This window comes from Triticum dicoccoides, chromosome 2A, assembly GCF_002162155.2.
Source record: "Triticum dicoccoides isolate Atlit2015 ecotype Zavitan chromosome 2A, WEW_v2.0, whole genome shotgun sequence".
In the NCBI taxonomy this organism is placed as follows: Eukaryota; Viridiplantae; Streptophyta; class Magnoliopsida; order Poales; family Poaceae; genus Triticum; species Triticum dicoccoides.
In genome coordinates, this window is record NC_041382.1 from 681,023,300 (window position 1) to 681,045,717 (window position 22,418).

At 50.3% G+C, this 22,418-nt stretch overlaps 3 protein-coding genes and 1 pseudogene across 3 annotated transcripts; 3 read left to right on the top strand and 1 right to left on the bottom strand.

Moving 5' to 3' along the window:
* Positions 1 to 4,884: 4,884 nt before the first annotated feature.
* Positions 4,885 to 6,045, top strand: LOC119358099. The gene is made up of 2 exons (XM_037624800.1): positions 4,885 to 5,694; positions 5,917 to 6,045. The coding sequence occupies exons 1-2, from the start codon at positions 4,885 to 4,887 to the stop codon at positions 6,043 to 6,045; spliced, it is 939 nt and encodes a 312-aa protein (XP_037480697.1).
* Positions 6,046 to 10,788: 4,743 nt separating this feature from the next.
* Positions 10,789 to 13,617, top strand: LOC119358100 (annotated as a pseudogene).
* A 765-nt stretch (positions 13,618 to 14,382) lies between these two features.
* Positions 14,383 to 16,769, top strand: LOC119358101. The gene is given in 3 exon segments (XM_037624801.1): positions 14,383 to 14,618; positions 15,498 to 16,092; positions 16,275 to 16,769. Coding segments are annotated over 3 exon segments (1,326 nt in total).
* Positions 16,770 to 20,164: 3,395 nt separating this feature from the next.
* LOC119356206 (protein CELLULOSE SYNTHASE INTERACTIVE 1-like) lies at positions 20,165 to 22,153 on the bottom strand. Its single transcript, XM_037623134.1, has one exon. It carries the CDS (start codon positions 22,010 to 22,012, stop codon positions 20,411 to 20,413), a length of 1,602 nt encoding a protein of 533 aa, XP_037479031.1. The 5' UTR covers positions 22,013 to 22,153; the 3' UTR covers positions 20,165 to 20,410.
* Positions 22,154 to 22,418: the final 265 nt, after the last annotated feature.

Consider the following 22,418-nt stretch of genomic DNA (forward strand, 5'->3'; position numbering starts at 1 on the left):
GATCGAGCGAACATCATGTATCAGTGGTTAATTAGCGATAGGATTTGCACGCACAACGTTGTCGGCCCCCCTATCCTTACGTGAATACTGGAAGAAAAGAAAAACGATCCACGTACAAAGCCCACAAATTAATTGTTTTCTATCATGCCAAGACGGATTGCAACATGGGCCTCCGCTAAATCTCCTGGCGGTGGGAATTATCTCTGTGATTAGCCTAAAAAACAAATCTCTGTGACTAGCGTGTGCGAGCATATAGGGCTGAGCCCTACTGTCCTATGCCTTCGCAGCCTGCTTCTGGTCTTCTTCTTTTTTTGCAAAAGAGCCTGCTTCTAGTCTTTGATCTAAAGATATGATTCATACGGCAACGCGGGTCGCTTCACCCACCAATTCTTCATGCTACGGCCAACGAATTAGCCGAGGCACCCGCAATAGTTTGAAAGCTTGGTCAAGCATCCGTAAACAATTATGGTTATGGCATATGCCCGCCAATGATGACTAGCCGATATACTTGGACCTAGCAGCAAAGGGGCAAAGGGCATCAGGAGGAGCGGATTTGGTTCTCTAGGTATGTATTCTAGCAACCTTGATCAATTTTTGCTAACTAAACGATAAAATTTCCTATACAACCAGTGATGATTTCTCATTCAAACATATATAAATGCAAGTTAAAAGCCAACCATGTGATAATACATGATTATTTTTGTTCGTATATCTTAAATTTCCATATGACGATGTTTATTAGCATGTCGTTTCATGTCGTATTTTATAGTAATTTGATTATCAACTTCGTCTTTTTGGCGCGTATGTGGAATTATTGGCCAATATTAGCTACCACTACACACGCTCCAGCTACCAAAAAGAAAACTTATGTGTCCAAGCTAAGTTTCATACGAATGATACTTGAGTATAAACTATTGGGCAGTATGCGAGGCATAATATTTGCTGGCTTTGTGGCCGTTTGCCCCCCCCCCCTATGCCTAAATCCTGTCTCCGCCCTGTATGTGAGTTCTTTATGACTAATGTTGAGTCCATGGATTATACGCACTCTTACCCTTCCATCCTTGCTAGCCTCTTCGGTACCGTGCATTGCCCTTTCTCACCTTGAGAGTTGGAGCAAACTTCGCCGGTGCATCCAAACCCCGTGATATGATACGCTCTATCACACATAAACCTCCTTATATCTTCCTCAAAACAGCCACCATACCTATCTATTATGGCATTTCCATAACCATTTCGAGATATATTGCCATGCAACTTTCCACCGTTTCGTTTATTATGACACACATCATCATTGTCATATTGCTTTGCATAATCATGTAGTTGACATCGTATTTGTGGCAAAGCCACCGTTCATAATTCTTTCATACATCTAACTCTTGATTCATTGCATATCCCGGTACACCGCCGGAGGCATTCATATAGAGTCATATTTTGTTCTAATATCGAGTTGTAATTATTGAGTTGTAAATAAATAGAAGTGTGATGATCATCATTAATAGATCATTGTCCCAAATAAAAAAATAAAGGCCAAAAAAAGAGAAGCCAAATAAAAAAAGAGACAATGCTACTATCCTTTTTCCACACTTGTGCTTCAAAGTAGCACCATGATTTTTATGATAAAGAGTCTCTTGTTTTGTCACTTTCATATACTAGTGGAAATTTTTCATTATAGAACTTGGCTTGTATCAGCGCCCGAGCTCGAAATTATGTTTTTATTGCATTTCGTTTTGCCGGGTTGTTCACCCCGCGCACATTCCACACCACAATCACCTTGCTTGGATCAGCCATATGAAAGGCCTACCAGCGTACAACCCCGAGCTTATAGCCCTAGAGTACTACGTCCTCCGTCGCCCTTCCTAGTGGTAGTACGTCCGCCTGCCAACCAAATAGGCCCACGATAGCAGCTATGTGTGACTGTTGTAATGGTCTTGAGAACAGTTGCAGGTAGGCCTGCATGGCCTCGTCGCCAATCATCTCGCCTTCCCGGGCAATGCCAAGCTGCATCATGAGAGTGCGTTGTTGCGTCTTGATTGAGCCGCCACTTGTTAAGTGCCCATTGATCCTGAGGCTGCGTCGAACAGTTGAGGGTGGGGTCCTCCTTCGCCGCTTGTTTCTGACCACGCTGGGTCGCGAGAGGACTGGCGTTATTCTCTTCCTGTACTGCGTCCGTAGCTGAGCAATGGAGCAGTCTATCGACCTTGTCTCCAATCCCTGATCGGTTGTGGATTCCGATCCCGAGAGAGAAACCAGGAAAGTGTCCATCGCGTTGCCCCTGCCGCCTGCCATGCTAGCTGTGTTCTGCTTGGACCAGCTGCTATCCCCACAATGGAGGGAATTGAGAGGAGTCCTCGTATGATTTGAATTTGGAAACATCCCGTCTCTATCCGGTGTCATCACTAGGTGATTGCTTTTTGAGCATTGGTCAGGCGTGAGTAGCAGCCTTGCTTCGGTGGCTGCCTGATCGATTCCGTCCTTGTCCTTATCTCCTGCCACAAAACTATCACCAGTCTCTATCCTTCTTGGTCCGGCCCTGCCTGTAGCAAAAATAGGCGTGAGTATGCCAGTTGGGCTCCTCTCCTCTGGAAGCATCCCAGCAAGCGGCTCCCCATCCACTCTGGTCAAAGGTGGGCTAGAGATCAGAAGCGGGCCCTCCGTCCTTTCTATGTCAGCCACACCCTGGGGCGACACGTGATCCAGGGCCACCATGAGCGGGGCCTATGCCCTTTCCACATCAGCCACGTCCTGGAGCTGTACGCGTTCCGGTGCCGCCATCCGCGTACCAGCCCGTTCACACTCCCGTACGCCGGCAACAGGGAACGATCCGCTGTCCTCCACGCCGGCGGCAGCTGCGAGCACTGTAGTCTCCTCAGCTGTCCTCGTCGTGAGCGTCTCAACCACCGGAACGTCCACGGTGTCACCGACACGGGCAGGTCGACGGCAATCCTCCTGTGCCCTGACGCATCTCCCCTTCTTGCCAACGGCCTTTGTCGCCAGTTGCCACCGTCCTGCACTCCCCTCGTGTACGAGAAACGGCGCCTGGTGTGGCGTGCTCCACCTGGCCCGTCAGGATCAGCCATGGGATGATCGAAGTCATCATCATCGTCGCCTTCATCGCCCGAGGATGGACCTGAGCTTTGCACAGTATTCTTCGTATGCACCAAGTGTACCATGACCTTGTACTCCAGCATGGCCTTCTCCAGTGGCACTAACGCGTCCGCCGGCAAGACCAGGCCGTCCGCAAGCTCCACCTCCATTGCCTCATCCGGCTCCTCGACCAGGATGAGCTTCTCCTTGGGCACCAGGGAGGGGTCATCTGTCCACGCGTAGGTCTCGAAATTGCCCAAATCTGCCCGGTTAGCCGTCTGTGTGCCCAGACGCTCAACCCAAGCCGAAGAGCCAAGGATGATCTGCGCTGTCGAACGACTCCACACATGCGGGGGAACACCTTCCATGTTGATGCGAATTCTGTAGTGAAACGGCCGGCGAGTGGCTTGTAGCTGTCTGTTCCAAGGTGAGAGCCTCAAGGAGAAGCCACGGCCCTGCACCTCGCCGGCGTTGTCCACGATGTCTCACGCCACTCTTGAAGCAAACACTAGGAGGAAATCAGCAGGCCAGAAACGATGAACCGAGAAAGCATCTGCGGCCTCCGGGACAGCAGCCTCCACCGCAGCAGTCACCGCGCTCAACGATGTCCTTGGCCGGCCGGCCATGGTGAACGCAACCAGACTCCATCGCAGGGCATCCTCTGCAGCGACCACCTCCGGTGAACGTGGGATGATGCAGCACTCCACACTCGGCCTGGCAGACGGCGAGCCTGGCCTTGCCCTCCTGCTGGTCTCACCCACCTCCGACGCCGCGTCCGGCGCACGCTCCGAGGGCACCCTGCCAGTGGAGACCACTGCAGGGCCCAAGCGAGCATGTGTCGGCGCCCCACGCCGCTGCTGCTCACTAGCCCCAGCCACCGGGCGGCCGTGCTTCGAGGGAGCCCTGCCGGCCGCAAGGACCGCAGGTCCCAGGCGAGCATGCGCCGGCGTGACCCGCTGCTCAGGAGGCGAGCACAGAGGCGGTGGCGATGATGAAGGCCCGACACGGGCGCCGAGCCGCTCACTGATTGGCCGCAAATTGGCCGACGACGGTGAGCGAGAGCGAGGGTTGGTGCACTCCCGGGCGATGTGCCCTGGTCGTCGGCAGCGGAGGCACACCCGCTCGTTTGTGCACATGGCGGCGACGTGCTCCTCGCTGAGGCAGTTGAAGCAGAGCTCAGCAAGGTCAGGTGGAAGATCTGAGCGAATGTTCATGGAAGGGAGTGGGGGGGGCAGGAAGACGCCTGGGGCGATGGCGCTTGCCCCCCGCCATCTGCCAACCTCCACGCCCTCCCTCGTTCAGCGCCTCCTCGCGGATGAGATGGAGGACAGGCGCGGTGCAGGGGGCCGGGGGGACGAGGGTGGCGCGGGAGAAGGGAAAGAGTAAATTAGCCCCTAATTGCAAATTTACAGTCCATGTAATATTTTTCAGAAGTCATAAACTTCGATCAATTTTTGTAGAAAATTATGAACATTTATAATATCAAGCATATATCATATGAAAGTATACTTCATGATGAATGTAATGGTATTGAATTGATACCATAAATGTTGATAATTTTGTCTAACCAAAGTTTAAGAAGTTTGACTTCAAAAAATTAGGGTATGCACCAAAGTTTAGGGCAAGCATGGGTCTGACGAAAAATCACGAGATGGAACCGATAACGTACCGACTTTGATTGCAACGCGTAGACGAGCCGTACGTGCCGGCCCACGACACACACGCGATTCTACGTAGGATGGGCCGATCGGTCGGGTGTATGTCGTGATCTGCAGATCCAGATCTACCTAGCGGATCAGCATGGCCAGGGCACGCGTACGCCACGCCGGCGGCGAAATCGGCGACGACATCCTCCTGGAAGTCTTCGCGCGCCTGCCGGGCTACCAGGACATTCTCCGGTGCGCGGCGACGTGCAAGCGATGGTTCGGCCTCATCACGGACCCGGCCTTTCTTCGGCAGGTCGGCCTCTGGCCGGAGACGGCGCGCCGCCCGTCCGTCCTCGTAGGGATATTCTCCCAGAGATCACAGCCCAGAACATCGATGAAGCCCTTGAAGAGGAAACCCTGTACCCCTCCGGAGTTCCTAAGCCTTGGGGCCGGCGGCGCGCACCTCACATTCAACTCGTTCGTCCACAACGACGATGGGCTCTTCAACCTCGCGAGGCCACTGGCGTCGCGCCGTGGTTTCCTCGTCGTGCGCGCCTTGCTGCCTGGCCATAAGAAGCTCCGTCTAGCAGTGTGCCGCCCGCTGATCGAGAGGCGGGACACGCATCTTCTCCCAGAGCCTCCCTTGGACCCAAGCCCCACGTCCCTGGATAGAGATACAGTTGGCTGGGCGCTTCTCACAAGCGCAGACAATGGCGACGACGGCTATGCAAATTCGGACGACCGGCGCCACTCTACGTTCCAAGTTCTTCTGATTTACGTCGATGAGGACGGACTTGTGTACACATGCATGTACTCCTCCGACAGGGGTGTTTGGAGCGCACCCACCATGTGTGGTCGGCTACCTTCAGGTCTCACTAGGCGTGGCCCGCGTGCTGGCGTTGTGACCCGCGGCGGCACCGCACATTGGTTGCACGGAGACAAGACAAGTTTCCACATCTTCAGCGTAAGCAGCGCCACCACACATGCCTCTTTGACCAAGATTCCAATCGAATTCCACCATGGCGATCCATGGCCGCGACCGCCATTACTATGCACTGTCCAAGATGGAAGTATCTCGTTTGTTAACATAAGAGAACATGGCATGCTAGAGCTTTGGACAAAGCAAAAACAGCAAGATGCTGGTAAACATGATCGTGGTTGTGAGACTGACTGGCTACACTCTCAGTTGGCAGATCTGGGTAACAAGAAAATAAACCTTGTCTTCTTTGCAGAGAAAAGAGACGCTTTACTTGTGGAGCAGGCTGGTGATTTCTTCACTATCGACCTCACGAGTAAGGAAAAAAATGTTGATTGAAGTCAAAGACAAGAAAGCGAGACATGCCGCGAGCATGGAATGGTTCCAACGGCATGTTGTAGTAGTACTTAGTGTGGTAGTAAGTTTCACGAACCGTGGGATTTTAACACTCCTGTGTTGTATGAGACGGACTGTGTGTTCTCGCCATCGCTAGCCTCCAAGGCAGGATAAGAGCTAGAGATTAATAAAGGTATACAGTATTATTAATGGATGTCATGCATGATTTATTGGTATACAGGTAGCTAATTTTAAGATGGGTCGATCCATCGGGTGTATGCGTCGATGAATCGCTCGATGTTGGATCATCGCCAAAAGAATGTAGCGGAAGAACGCTCCATTTCTCCTTTGTGGATGCATCGGTGCATGCATGTGGTTTACTCGGTTTATCTGTTCTGAGTAATGTTCACGCAGAAATCATTGCTAAATTCCCGATGTGTTAAACCTGTTCGATATTACTCTACTGATTATTTTTACCCAAGGACCGTAGAAGATAGAACGATCATTCTTCGGTATTTTCTCTACATATATAAATAAAGTTATGTACAGAAAGTGAGCAAAAGGAAATACTCCTAAATTGATCAACGACTAAGGCCCTATTTGATAGCAAAGTATCTTCAGAGTACTTTGATAACACCACTTTTTTTTAGTTATTGTAGTTTTAGTTCCTGTGACCTGTTTGGCCACCAATGGAAAAATGTGGTATTGAAACTAGAGTATTCCCAACAAAAAAAAGGCTTATATGGGTAGGGTGTACACGCGTGTATTTATAGAAATGAGTGTATGTGAGCGACTTTGGTTGTACTGCGTTTAAAAAAAGGCTCCTATTACGTACACGCACATATCAATCCTCAACCAAAAAAACTTACACGCAGATAGCAATGATGTTTTTTTTGCGAAAAAATTTCTGATCTATTTATTTTCAATCATGATAGTACAACAAACACCAGAAATAATAAAATTTACACTAGATCCGTAGACCGTTAAGCGACGACTACAAGTATTGAAGCGAGCCGAAGGCGCGCCACCGTCATCGCCCCTCCATCGTCGGAGTCAAGCACAACTTGTTGTAGTAGACAGTTGGGGAGTCGTCGTGCTAAGGCCCCATAGGACCAGCGCACCGGATGTAACGCCCCGGATGTAACATTCCTTAATTGTAACTCTAACTTTTGCCATTTCCTACTATGTGTTATGTTATTTCCTTCGTGGTTGACACCACCACCAGATAGAACGATCATTCTTTGGTATTTTCTCTATATATACAAATAAAGTTATGTATAGAAAGTGAGCAAAAGAAAATACTCCTAAATTGATCAACGACTAAGGCCCTGTTTGATAGCAAAGTATTTTCAAAGTATTTTGATAACACCACAGTTTTTTTTAGTTACTGTAGTTTTAATTACTGTGACCTGTTTGGCCACCAATGAAAAATGTGATATTGAAACTAGAGTATTCCTAACAAAAAAAAGGACTTATATGAGTAGGGTGTGCACGCATGTGTTCATAGGGATAAGTGTATGTGAGTGACTTGCGTTAAAAAAAAGGCTCCTATCACATACCCGCACATACCAATCCTCAACAACAACAAAAAACATACACGCACATAGCAATGATGTTTTTTTTGCGAAAAATCTTCCGATCTATTTATTTTCAATCATGACAGTACAACGAACACGAGAAATAATAGAAATTACACCAGATCCGTAGACTGCCTAGCGGCGACTACAAGCACTGAAGCGTGCCAAAGGCGCGCCGCCGTCATCGCCCCTCCATCGCCGGAGTCAGGCACAACTTGTTGTAGTAGACAGTCGGGAATTCGTCGTGCTAAGGCCCCATAGGGCCAGCGCACCAGAACAACAACCGCCGCGGATAAGAATAACATAGATCGGAAGGATCCAATCCAAAGACACACGAGCGTGCAGAACACCAACGATATCCGAGCAAATCCACCAAAGATAGAACCGCCGGAGACACATCTCCACATGCCCATCAACAATGCTAGAGGCACCGCTAAAACGGAGGCTAGGCGGAGAGACCTTTATTCCATTTTCAGAGAGCCGCCGTTGTTTCGCCTTCCTGAGCAGAACACAAATACTAATAAAACTGAAAGAAAGGACTAAAAATGAAGTCCTCCCGCCGGCTCTTGGCAGGATCCACCACGCCTCCATGGTCCTAGGGCCACCGGAGACGAGGCGGGCCTGCGTCGGCGCCGGCGAGAGGCAGAAACCCTAGCTGTTTTTTTAGAGGAGGTGGAGGAGGCGGGGGCTGCGTCTTTAGATGTGCGGCCGCGTGCGTAACTACATAGCAATGATGTTTAACACGGCGGGCATCCCGGTGGGATATGTCAAAGCATTTCACCTGTGCTCTGAGATGGATTTTGTGTTTAGTTAGTAGCTGTATGTTCTTCACCTCTTCTAAGCTTTTTTGTTTTTGAGGATCATTCACCTCTTCTAAGCTGGGAGGTAAGTTTAGAGGCGGTAAATTCATAATAACTGATCTAAAAGATTTTGCTACACCGCGGTGATATTAACCTCCCCGGCCGGCCGTGGCGGCGAGGAGGAAGGTCAAAAGTTATCTCAGAGAAGGCGTATTCACGTTTGAACTGCAGGTACCAGAACGTGCTGCGTAAATGTCTTGCTAATATTTTTCTTAGAATTGCTACTCACTGTTTTGAACTGTAATAATTTTCTCAGAAGCCAGAATTGCTACCCAGTGTTTTGAAGCTCAGGCCTCTTTTGGTTTGGAGGAATTTTGTAGGGATTTCATAGGATAGGATTTCTGTAGGAAAAATTCCTTTAGTGCCCTTTGGTTTATAGGAATAGAATCCTATTCCTATGAAGGAATTCTTCCTATCCTTCACATTTCATAGGAAAATAAACATTAGGCTAGATTCAATGGAAAAAATCCTATGATGTGAAACAAAGGACATCTCATTTCCTATTCCTACTCATAGGATTTGAGAAGCATGTCATCTCATTTCCTATAACTTTCCTATTCCTATGATTCTCCTACCCTATGAACCAAAGGAGGCCTCAGCCGGTCGGCGTACTGACTCTATCGAGTATCGACCTCTCCAGGTAGATTCCTAATCAATCCTCTAATGACCAGGTAAACTCATATTCCATCCTTGATTCGGCTACCCCTTTGGCCGTGACTCGTGACCTCTTGAGCGATCCGTGTCTGAGTCGATCGTGGAGATGACCAACGCTGACCAGGACTGCACACGGCCTTATAAACTACGTACTGCAGGCCTTATACCGTGAGCTTCATCTTGCTGTATGCCGCCCTCTGATTGACAGATGGGACACACGTCTTCTTCCACCACCTCCCTTCAATATGATATTATGATTGGACGGCAGAGCCGTGCGCGTAAGCTAACTGGCTGTGCAATTCTCACCGACGCTGATCATGACGTTGGTGGTAACATGGACCAGCAGCAGCAGAAGCCAACATTTCAAGTGATCTTGACTTATAGAGGGGATTGTGGATACGTGCGTGCGTGCACATACTCCTCCGTCACTAATAGCTGGAACACGCCCATCAAATATTGCGAGGCTTCCGAGTTCCGTAAATGTGGACCGCGCGCGGGTGTCGTTGTTGGCGACACCGCATACTAGTTGTACAGAGACAGGGATAACTTCTACACCCTCGGCATAAGTTGCGCCACATCACATGAGTTATTTACTAGGATTCCGATCAAAATTAACAAGAGCGAGCAGCGGCCTCGGCCGCGACGGCCGTTTCCATGCATTGCCGGAGAAGGAAGGCTTTCGTTTGTTAATTTCCAACACCATGGCGTGCTAGAGCTTTGGACCAAGAAACAACAAGATGGCTGTGATCTTGACTATGAGTGTGACGACGGATGGCTACACTCTCAGCTCGCGGATCTTGGGAGCGAAGAAAAGATAGATCTTGTTTTCTTTGCAGAGAGCAAGGGTGCTTTGCTCATCAAGCAAGGCAATGCCTTCTTCACAATTGACCTCAAGAGTAAGGAAAAATCGTCGATAAACCTCGATGAAGAGGAAATAGAGCATGTAAGGAGCACAAAGGTGTTTAAAACAGAACATTGTAGTAGTAGTAGTAGTACCGATTGTTATAGTTGGGGCGTACACGCGAGCACAAAATGCCGATACGGTCCACAGGTGCTCTACGAGATGGATTTTGTATTTAATTAGTTGTTGTATGTTTTCACATCTCATCTTCGAGGTAAGATAAGAGGAGATTAATTCAGGGCCTTCTAATGATTTCATAGTACTACATGCATGATATATCGAAAGTTCTACTGTTTATATAACAAATCTTATCTGCGAATGAGCCTTGTACATGTGTTGCTATTTTACTAGTATATTTTTTCAGGGGAAGGATACCATTTTTTCCACAATGTGAGCTTTGTTGACTTGTGCACTGACACCGCTAGATCATAGAGCGAGGTGGGTTTTGCCAAAACACATCGTGTCCAATGAGCTCTGTTGACTTGGTGTAATATTTTACAGTATTTTCTGGTGATCGTGCATTGCCATGGACGCCGCCTTGTGCTGCGCCAAATTCCCCTGCCCAATCTTTCGTGCACCTGACAGACCAGGGGATGGAACCGAATATGTACCGATTGAGATTAGAACGCGTTGAGCCGCCCGTACAGGAGCCGTACGTGCCGGCCCACGACACACACGCGATTCTACGTAGGATGGGCCGATCGGTCGGGTGTACGTCGTGATCTGCAGATCCAGATCTACCTAGCGGATCAGCATGGCCAGGGCACGCGTACGCCACGCCGGCGCCGGAATCGCTGACGACGTCCTCCGCGAAGTCTTCGCGCGCTTGCCCGGCTACCAGGACCTTCTCCGGTGCGCGGCGACCTGCAAGCGATGGTACCGGCTCATCACGGATCGGGCCTTTCTTCGGCAGGTCGGCCTCTGGCCGCAGACGGCGCGCCGCCCGTCCGTCCTCGTCGGGATATTCTCCCAGAGAAAAGAGCCCGGAACACCGGTGCATCCCTTGAAGAGGAAACCGTCTACCCCTCCGCAGTTCTTAAGCCTTGGGGCCGGCGGCGCGCACCTGACGTTCAACTCGTTCGTCGGCAACGACGATGGGCTCTTCAACCTGGCGAGGCCACTGATGTCGCGCCGCGGTTTCCTCCTCGTGCGCGTCTTGCTGCCTGACCGTGAGAAGCTCCATCTAGCGGTGTGCCGCCCTCTGATCGACAGGCGGGGCACACATCTTCTCCCAGAGCCGCCCTTCCAACCAAGCCCTAGGTCCCTGGTTAGAGATGCAGTTGGCTGGGCGCTTCTCACAAGCGCAGACAATGGCGACACTGGCTGTGCAAACTCGGACGACCGGCGCCAATCTACGTTCCAAGTTCTTCTGATTTACACGGATGAGGACGGACTTATGTACACATGCTCCTACTCCTCGTCCTTGCGTGTTTGGAGCGTGCCTACCGAGTGTTGCCGAGCTCCAGATCTTACTAGGTGCGGGCCGGCGCTGGCGTTGTCACCCACGGCGGCGGCGGCGGCACTGCGTATTGGCTGTACAGAGACAGTACAAGCTTCTACGCAGTCGGTTTAAGCAGCGCCACGGCACACGCCTCTTTGACCAAGATACCAATCGAATTCCGCCATGGCGGTCTATATCCGCCATTACTATGCACCGTCGAGGAAGGCGGACGTATCTCGTTTGTCAATATACGGGAACATGGCATGCTAGAGCTTTGGACCAAGCAAGAACAGGATGCTGGTAGCCATGACAATGGCCATGAGGTTGACTGGCTACACTCCGACTTGGCGAATCTGGGTGACAAGAGAATAGACTTCGTCTTCTTCGCAGAGAAAAGAGGCGCCTTACTTGTCCAGCAGGGTGGCGATTTCTTCACTATCGAGCTCAGGAGTAAGGAGAAAATGTCGGTTGAGCTCAAGGACAAGAAATCGAGACGTGACGCGACCAAGTATGTGAGATGGACTTTTTGTACTAGTACTTGGTGCAGTAGTATATTTCAAACACACTGTAATTTTACCACCCCTGTGCTGTATGAGATGGACTGCGTAGTTGACCCATGCCTTATCTCCTAGGCCGGGTCCAAGGCGGGAGAATAGCAAGAGATTAATAAACAGTTTTGCTAAAGCACATCAAGATGTGCTCTATATATTGCACATCTAAATCTTATGTCATTGATTTTACGCTAAAATTCGTGTAAGCATTTTCTTTTGTCTTTTTCTAAAAATTTGTTTGAGTCATTTAGATGTGCAATAACAATGTAATTTTGCCACACCTGTGCTGTACGAGATGGACTGCGTATTTGACCCATGCCTTTTCTCGCTAGGCCGGGTCCAAGGCGGGAGAAGAGCAAGAGATTAATAAAAGTATACGGTATTATTCATGGATATCATGCATGATTTAATGGTATACATCCATGTAGCTAATTTTGAGATGTGTTGATGAATCGCTCGATGTTGGGTCATCGCCAAAAGAATGTAGCGGAAGAACATTCCATTGCTCTTTGGCTATGTGTGTCGATTCCATCTGAATTATAGGGGTTATGTTTGCCTCAGAATAGCTGAAACCTCATATGATGTTTTACCAACTCCGTTCACATTCCAACGTATGGTTCTATTTTCTCAGAATAATTGAAACTTCGTGATGGACCTAGCAACTTGGTTCCTGAACCGCACGCGTCATTCTCTTATGTGCAGCATTCGGTTCCATAATAAATATGTTTTTTCAGTAACTACAACATGCATAGTTCGGTAAGGTAAATATGTGTTTCGGGTCGGTTTCAAAATGCACAGGTAGATCGTCCTCTCTGCGGTGTACTGATATATTGATGGTATATAGAGTTTGTGAACAATTTTTCTAAATGACCCTGATTGGAATACATCTCAACCAACATGTGAAGGTTGGTTGATACTAATGCGATTAATTGTTTTGCCTAGGGCACTAAGCATGTACCGTCTCCAACCAAACGAGAAGGCATGATTGGGAATCAAGCGCAGCTCAAGATGTACATAGCAAAATACTCCCTCTGTAAAGATATATAAGAGCGTTTAAATCACCATGCTTTTATATTTCTTTACGGAGTGAGTACTATAGAAGTGTTTTCATGGCTCCTTGAGAAGGTAACTTCTCTCTCCTGACGAGTCTTGCATCGAGGATATTCCCTAGGTTTCAGGCATTGAAAACCAACGCTCCCTTTCTCCGAAGAGGAGGTGAGCACAACAAAACTCCTGGATTAGTGGCTTCCGAGCAAAATTTTATCTTAACTTTTGAATTGTGATGAAGAACGGTCTGATAAGTTGTTTGATCTTTTGCATGCAGGACACATCAATCTTTTCAGGCTAAACTTTGGTAAATTGTTTTCTTTACCTTAGACAAATGAGGTTGACCTGATCTAGTAGTACAATCCAATTTGCTTTCTTAATCTCTAGTTTCAATGCTTGTGGACGTGAAATTTGATCTTTGTATATATATTTTGGTGAGATACTTATTTTCATTTGATCGCTTGTTTTGCACCTGATCCTTAGGTAGAGTCCTTTGTGAGTGCATTGGTGCATGTGGTTTATTCGGTTTAACTGTTTTAGGTAATGCTCATGGAAACCATAGCTAAATTCCCATTGGGTTAAATCTGTTTGATGTTCATCAACTGTTTTTTTTTTAACCAAAGGACCGTAGAAGGTAGAATGATTGTTCTTCACTATTTTCTCAATGTATATAAATTAGAAATTATGTACAAGAAATGAATAAAAGGAAATATTCCTGTGATAAAGGACTGACTAGTTTCATGACAACGTAGTAGTACCGTCTATCTCTGACTAGTGATTACGTCATTGTTCAATACTGTTGTTGATAACTTGCCATCTCTCTCGGTTGGACTTGCTATATACACCCTCTGTTCCTAAATTAAAACGTTTTGGCAGTCCAAACCAGAGTTAGTACTACAGTACGTGTACATGATTATTTAGCCCGTGCAGTACTAGTAGATAGATAACCCACCTTATATACGCTTCAAATCTCAGTCCAGGATTGATACGGGCCACCGTAAGGCCTTGTACAATGGGAGGTGTTTAGGAGAAGTGTTTAGAAAAATAAATCAGGATTTCTTTAAGCACCGGTGCTTATTTATACAGGGTAGACGTTTAACTAAGCGTCTCTCCTATAGAAATAGGCACCGGTGCTTCAGAAAAACCCGGTTTATTTTTCTAAGCACCTCCCTAAGCATATCCCATTGTACAAGTCCTAAGCCGATTGTTTTTGTGGAGTCCGCTTTACTAGCTAGGCACTCCCGTGGAAGTTACCCGCCGCCTCGACAAACAAACACACAGATCGATCCGTCGCCAAGCAGATCGATCGATGGCGCGCGCACGCGTACGCCACGCCGGCGGCGAGATCGCGGACGACGACATCCTTCGCGAGGTCTTCGCGCGCCTGCCGGGCTTGCAGGACCTACTCCGCTGCGCAGCCACCTGCAAGCGATGGCTCCACATCGTCACCGACCCGGCCTTCCTCCGACGCGTCGGCGTCTGGCCGGAGACGGCGCGCCGCCCGTCAGTCCTCGTCGGGATCTTCTCAGAACGCGTACCCAACCAGCAAGCACCTGCCCCTGAATGACAGCCCTCCCCAATAAGGCTTTGTCTAACCGGTTGTGCGTGTAACTAGTATCTCTACCGCTTGCTGCTCCATACGAATCCACACCCTTTGCATGCGCATGGCCCCTCTTCCTGTCCTTTTTTCTGCTCACTGACACATGCATGCCAACATGAACACATGCATGCATACAACATCTTTCCTCTCTCCTCAAAACTCATTACTTTTAGTTTCCTTTTGACAGTTTAGATGGTTCATATCTTAAAAATAAGATTTTTGTTTTTGAATTTTTTTATATATTTGATCTTCCGGCGTTAAGATCTTTAGAACAAGATCAGTCTTGCATAAATTTTAAACACATTTTTGTTAACCGAAATTGAAATACAATTTTATAGTAGCCTATTAGTGTTTTTAGTGAGGAACTTTACTGGAAACAATGAAGAACTTATAATTTTTATTGTAATGTTCTAAATAAGTAGAACCAGGAGTTGAAGAACTTTCTAAATATTGGGTCTGCACTTTGTAAGAAATACTAAAGAACTTTTCCAAAAATGTATTTGGACCTGAAGAATTTTATGAACAACTTGTTTGAACTTTTATGAAAAGTTTATGGAACTTTGTTAGAAACATATCGATATTGGACTTGTTTCGTAGAGCTGGTTATGATAAACTCAAATACATAAATGAATTTAAATTTTGCACAATTTACATAGAAGTTTCTCTACTAATATGGTGCAATAGCTAATTAGTACATGAGGCTGAAAAGGCTAGTGAGATTCTTTGTACCCGACCATAGGGTCAACTGATTTGACCTGCATGCATGCTTGATGGATGTACTGATTTGACATGCATGCATGCTTGATGGATGGACAAGATATGAGCGCGCAAGCAGTTAGAAAAAATCCACACTCCAGCCCTCCGAGCTTCCTGAGCCTTCAGGCCAGCGGCGCCCATCTCACCTTCGACTCCGTCGTCCCCAACGACGACGGGCTCTTCAACCTGGCAAGACCACTCGCATCGCGACGCGGCCTTCTCCTCGTGCGCATCATGCCGCCTACCCGGGTCGACTGCTACCACAGCCATGAAGTCCGTGAAGAGCTCCATCTGGTGGTATGCCGCCCTCTGATCGACAGGCAGCGCAGACTTCTACCGCCGCTTTCCTTCCCCACGAACCATGGATATGGGTACTTGGACAGAGACTTGGACTTGGACTTGGACTGGCATCTAACCGGCTGCGCGCTTCTTACCGACGAGGATCATGGTGTCCTTGACGATTCGGATCGGCGACGATGATGACAACCGGCGTTTCAGGTGCTCTTGACCTACACCGGCCGCAGCGGCATCTTGTATGTCTACACGTACTCCTCTTCCACAGACAGTTGGAGCCCGCCCGCCAGGTGTCAACCGACTTCATACCTCGCCAGGTGTGGACCGTTTGCTGGTGTCGTTGCCCGTGGCACCGCGCACTGGTTGTACATGCACTGGTTGCTTGGGCCAAAATTCTGGAGGGGCAATGAGTTGAGGGGGGGCTAAATTATGAGGTGTGGGCTTATTTTCCTGTTCTTATGGCCCAAATACCTAAGGGTAGTGAGGGATTTCTTCACGGGCTGGGGGGCGGTGGCCCAGGTTGCACTCCAAGAAGCTCCGCCACTGTGTACATGGACGAGACAAGTTTCTACACGCTCAATGCATGCGCTGCCACGACACATTTTTCTTTCACCAAGATCCCTATCAATGTCCATGCCGGTGAGCAGTGCCGACCACCGTGTCCATGTGTCAATGAAAACGGAAGGTTTTCGTTAGTCAGTATACGAAACCATGGCGTGCTAGAGCTTTGGACCAAGCAAGGACAAGATGACGATGATAATGGCCACGAGAATGGCAAGGGAGGGTGGTTGCGCTCCGACCTGATAAATCTCGGAAGCGAGGAGAAAATAAACCTCGTCTTCTTCGCCGAGAGGAGAGCTGCGCTGCTCGTCAAGCGGCGCGGTGCATTTTTCACCATTGATCTCAAGAGTAAGAAGAAGGCATCCATTGATCTCAAGGGCGAGGAAACGGAGCATTTCAAGGGCACATACAGGTTTGAGCATTTTGATAAAATAGCACACCTTTCCTGGGACTTTGCTTCAATAGCACATTTTTCTTGTTATTAGATAAAATAGCACACCTTTAATTGGTAGCTGTACAAAATAGCACAAATATATCTTTTTGCTACTTCTCCACGTACGGGCCCATATGACATATTGTTTAGGACGAAATTGCCCATCCATCGTTTCACCTGGCTCCTGGTCGATCGATACGATCAAAATCGCAGGAGGCGGACAGACAAACGAACCAATCCACCGCCGCCTCGCCGCGCCTCCTGCCTGGAGCGCCGTTATCTCACCGTTCCTCTTTCACCATTGCACCGCCACCTCGCCGTGCCTCCTGTGCACGTGCTGCCGGTTCTCCCGCCTCTGCCTCATCCAATTTTTTCTCATCTCCCGACGCTCCACATCTTGTTGAGATGATTATAACTGTCGAAATTTTGATCATGTCCATATCAACAGAACTGTACATCAATACATGTTACATCCATCCAATCTGTATTTTGATTACAGCAAGAGGCATCCGCAACTGTACATGAAAACATGTTACATCCATCCAATCTGTATTCTGATTACACCAAGAGGCATCCGCATCCTCAGAAAAATGAAGCGTTCGTATTCTCTTGTGACTGCAGAAGCAGATACATATCAAAGCTTTTAGTGTGTCTATGTGTGGCACTAGTATTTTGAGCCATATGCTATCTTCTTCAGTGAGCACCTACTGTTAGAGATAGCAAGTAGAGCAGCGAGCAGTTACAGCAGGTTCCAGCCAGCACGTACAGGCTAGCAGCGACACACATGCTCCAGTCAGGCCTCCAACGCGGCCAGCAAGCAACCTGGACAGGACCCGCTAGACTGGCAAGGTGGTGGCCGACGAAGACGCCTCCTCCACAGGAACAGGCAGCGTGTGGGGGAGGAGGCATGGCGTGGTGGTGCCGCGGTGTAGAAGACACGACGACCTGACCGTGCTTCGTCGAGGAACCATGGCAAGGTAACGGCGACGGTGCAAGAACTGGCAGCACACGGGGAGGAAGCAGGCGAGTTGGCAGCGCACTGGGGGAGGAGGCGCGGCGAGGTGATGGCGATCCGGGCAGGAGGCACGGTGAGGCGGCTGCGCACTGGTTAGTTCGTTTCAATCAGAACCAGAACCAGGGGCAATTTCGTCCTATAAAATATGTCATATGGGCCCGTACGTGTAGAAGTAGGAAGAAGGTAGATTTGTGCTATTTTGTACAACTACCAATCAAAGGTGTGCTATTTTATCTAAAAAAAGAAAAGTGTGCTATCAGAGCAAAGTCTCAGGAAAGGTGTGCTATTTTATCAAATTGCTCTACAGGTGTGCTATTCCAGCGAACCTATGTAGTAGTAGCTGGTGTAGTGGATTGCACCACGGCCTGAAAATGTGTGGGTATAACAAGCCTGTGTTGTACGAGGTGGATTGGTCCACTCCCGTTGTCGGGAGGCGACATGCATGAGGGCAGATTCATTCATGAATTTGTGATGGACATGTACGTGTGTGTGTTGATGGATCGTGGGCGCGGGATTGAGTGCAAAAGGATGCACCGGAAGAACATTCTGTTGTTTCTTTCTGGGTACATGTGTTAGTAATTTATCTGTGTTCACTCTGATGGCTCTATTTGATGCAGTAAAATTGAAATATATACTATGATCTTTTTCATCTAGAAATCCGGTGCAGCGTTGTCAACTCAGAATAGAATAGCCATGAACCACATGTCTTCAGTAGTGAGGTACTCCCTCCGTTCCTAAATAGATGACCCAACTTTGTACTGACTTTGTACTAAAATTGATATAAAGTTGAGCCATCTATTTTGAAATAGAGGGAGTACGAGAGAAGAAACGGGATTGCGGCACGGCCCTTGAGTCTGATGAATAGGAGGAAGAAAGGACTGACGAAATGGTGCATCGCGAAGAAGGTTGTCTGAAAATAGTGTTGCCGCTGTAAAGACGCCGTAAAGTTTGCTCGGGGTTCTGAAAACAGGAGCCATTTCCACACTTTTGTATGAAGGATGTTAGAGACATTTGACATGTCGGCCGGAGTACCTGGAGCTCTGAACCCCGTAAACAATCCGATGATGTTAGATACATAGATCCGGTTTGCCTGCTTCCTTCACATGGTCCCATCCATGCTCCCACTTCATTCTACGGTTATCTTTTCTCATTTTTTTTCTAATATAATCATCTCCTGATTTTAAGGGGGTGGAACCGAGCCTTATTTTGTTCCAATCAAATCAAGCCACGTACGCGGGAGCACGGATGGGCACATGACATGCTCTTTATCGAAGGAAAGAAAAATGTATACATGTTATTGGGGGCACATGACATGATTGTGCGCCAAAAGGCAACAGCGAGATCCATCTCAGGGAAGGTTCGGTGGCATCATTCTCTAATCCACAGGCGAGAACATGCCATGTTCTGCCCTCCCCCGAAGACCCAAGCCCCTGCTGTCCCGCACTGTGGATCATTCCCCTCGCACACAGCAAATGACCTGCCCCTACCACCCCCACCGAACCACGGCCAGGTCCATCCATGTGACCGCCCAACTGCGCATCACATTGCGTTGCCTTGTTGTCAACAGTTGAGCAGCATGGAGAGAGACCAGGCTTATGCATGCATGGATTATAATGTAGATTCTTTCCTGCATGATTAGTCGCTGCAAGCAAAATTGCTCTTCAGACGGCACGCCCAAATCTGAATCTGACCGGCTCATGAATGCGCCAGACTGTTTGCGTGTTTATCCCATCAGGCCCCATATTTCCTATGTTTTCTTTTACTTTTAACCCTCTACTTGGTTAAAGGATTGTGTACTGGTACGTACTCCCTCCGTTCCAAATTACTTGTTGCAAAAATAGATGTATCTAAAACTAAAATACATCTAGATACATCCATATCCGCCACGGGTAATTCGGAACAGTTGTGGTACCGGGGATCGCAGTCAGGAAAGGGAGACATGGGGGAGTGGGTAGGGGTACTGAAGAACCGTGCACGCATCTACTCCCATCTTTACAAGTTATTGCGGCCTCTGCCAACCTGTAGTTGTAGTTGCAGCATATGTGTATGCGCAACCACGAGCTTGACCCATTTCCTCCTCTCGGTAGTCAGTAGGTAGCAGGTACCATATCAGTCTACACGCTCCATTGAATTATCAGTGATGAGCCCGTCCTCTAGCGTACACCCCCCTAGCAATCAGCTCGTAATAACCACCCAAAACAACCTACTGCAGGACTGCCGACTGCTGACCTGACCTCCAACGCGCAGCAGCCAGCAGGATGGATGAGCCTAACCACAACCGTTGGCAGCAAATACTGATTACAATTCGTGATGTCGCGGTTGCCGGCCGGTGCTATACGCTTGGTTTCATTGGACGGTGCCTAGACAATGACAGTGTTCGGAGATCAGAATCGTGTGCTCCAGAGGTGTTTTGCTCGTCGGTTAGTCGCAGATGACAAAACAACAACTGATTCGGTTCATTTCTTCGCAAGCTCACATCAGAGATTAGTTACAATCTTGGCCGTGTTCTTATTGGGTTTAACCACACTCGCTGAAGCACTCGTCGTCTTCGTCTCAATCTAAGCTATGAATTATGAAACACAACAACATATACAGAGATTCCTTCATACAGAGAAGGAGAACCGTGGGTTGAAGCGCATACGTACAAGGCTCAGGCAATGATCGCCGGCGCCGGCATGTTATGTCCGGGGGAACACGCCGAGCATCTTGCCCCGGCCGAGGCACTCGGAGAGCTTCTTGGCGCCGTCCACCTCCGCGGCCAGGAGCTCCTGCAGGAACCCGCACGCGCCCGCGGCCACCATCTGCTTCCGGCACCGCCGGGACTGCGCCACGGCCAGCAGAAGGGAAACGGGGAACCGCTTGTCGGCGCCCCGGACGGCCGGGTCCAGCAGCTGGACCGCGTTCACGATGCCCATCTCGTCCTTCTTGAACGCCTTCCGGTGGCTGCTTGCCGCGACGACGAGTGTGGCCAGCGCCCTCGCCGCGGCGTCCCTCTCGCCCACGGCCTTGGCCTCCAGCATCCAGATCAGCCTCGGCATCGCGCCCCCGGCCTCATTCCTCGCCTTGCTGCTGCTGCTCACGCTGCACAGCTCCGCCAGCGCCATGGCGGCCTCTGTCCGGGTGCTCGCCCTGTCGCTGCCCAGCGCGGCCAGGACGTGGCTCACGAAGCCGGCGGACACGGCTATCTCGGCGATGTAGCGGAAGGTGGCCATGTTGCGGAGGAGCCCGAACGCCGGCGCGAGGCCCGGCGCGTCGCCGCGGCAGGACTCCAGGAAGTCTTTCACGCAGCCGAGCGCGCCTTCCTGGAAAGCCTCGACCTTGAGCCTCTGCCCCTCGTCGTCGTCGCTGGCCGTCAAGTTCTGGAGGCAGCCGAGCGCGAGCTCCTGCGTCCGCGGAGTGCCGAGCGAGACGAGCTGCACGATCAGCGGGAGCGCGCCCTCGTCGCGGAACGCGGGGAGCAGGTCCGGGAACGCGGCGATGTTCCGGAGCACGCCCGCGGCGGCGGCCTGCGACGCCGGGGTGCCGGCGGCGCAGGCCACGAGGAGCGCGGCCACGCCGCCGCGCGCCGAGACGGCCGCCGCCGCGTCCCGCGACGAGGCGGTGAGCGGCTCCAGGGCGACGCACGCCTGCTCCGCGCTGGCACCGCCGGACTCGAGCGCGCGGCAGAGGTGGGGCACGACGGTGCCCGACTCCTGGGCCAGGAACAGGCAGCCGGCGTCGGAGGACGCGAAGGCGGCGAGCACGGACACGGCCTTGTCGCGGGAGGCCGGGAGGAGGTCGCCGGAGTCGAGCATCGCGGCGACCGCGGAGACGGCGGCGGCGGAGTGCGACGCCGGGAGGGACCCGACGGACTCGGCGAGCGAGTCGAGCGCGGCGGCGCGGGAGACGGCGGAGCCGAGCCGGAGGCGGGGGAGCAGGCTGTCGGAGCCGCCGCCTTCGCCCCCGGCGGGGGACGGGGAGACGAGCAGGCGCGCGTCGGCCGCGAGCTGGGAGAGCGAGGCGGCGGACGAGGAGAGGAGCGAGACGGTGTGGAGGTGGCCGAGGGCAGGGCCGCCGCAGACGGAGAGGAGGGCCCCGAGGGCGGAGGCGAGGGGGGAGAGCAGCGGCGCGGAGGGCGGGAAGGCGGGGTGGGAGAGCGAGGCGGAGAGCGAGGAGACGGAGGCGGAGATGGAGGGCCAGTGGCGGCGGAAGGCCGGGGAGGAGGCGGCCGCGGCGGGGAGGTCGGCCAGGAGGCGGAGGCACTCCGCGAGCGCGTCGCCGGTGGGCGGCGGCGGTTGCATGGCGTGGTGGACTGGAGGGGAGGCGGAGACGGAATGGGAGAGGGGACTGGGGAGGGAACTGAAATGCCGAAATGCTGGGCGCGTCTAGTGCGAAATTGCGCTGGATCTGCGCGCCACTAGCGGAGCCAACTACTCTTTGCTACACTTCTAGAAGTCTACACGACTGCTCATTCTACTGTTAGCCATCGTCCAATATTGCAGTCAGACCTTGAGCTGAAGGTCTGTCTACTCTGCAGTATGTCAGTATGTGGCTCCTAAATCGAAGATCCAAGAGACGCCATCTATATCTATATTTATATACCAATATAAATAGACAAAAAACAGATCCAATTAATCTCGGCCATCAAATTATGTCAATCCAACGACCTAGACTGCTTCAATGTCGAGCGGTCAACACGTTTAGCGT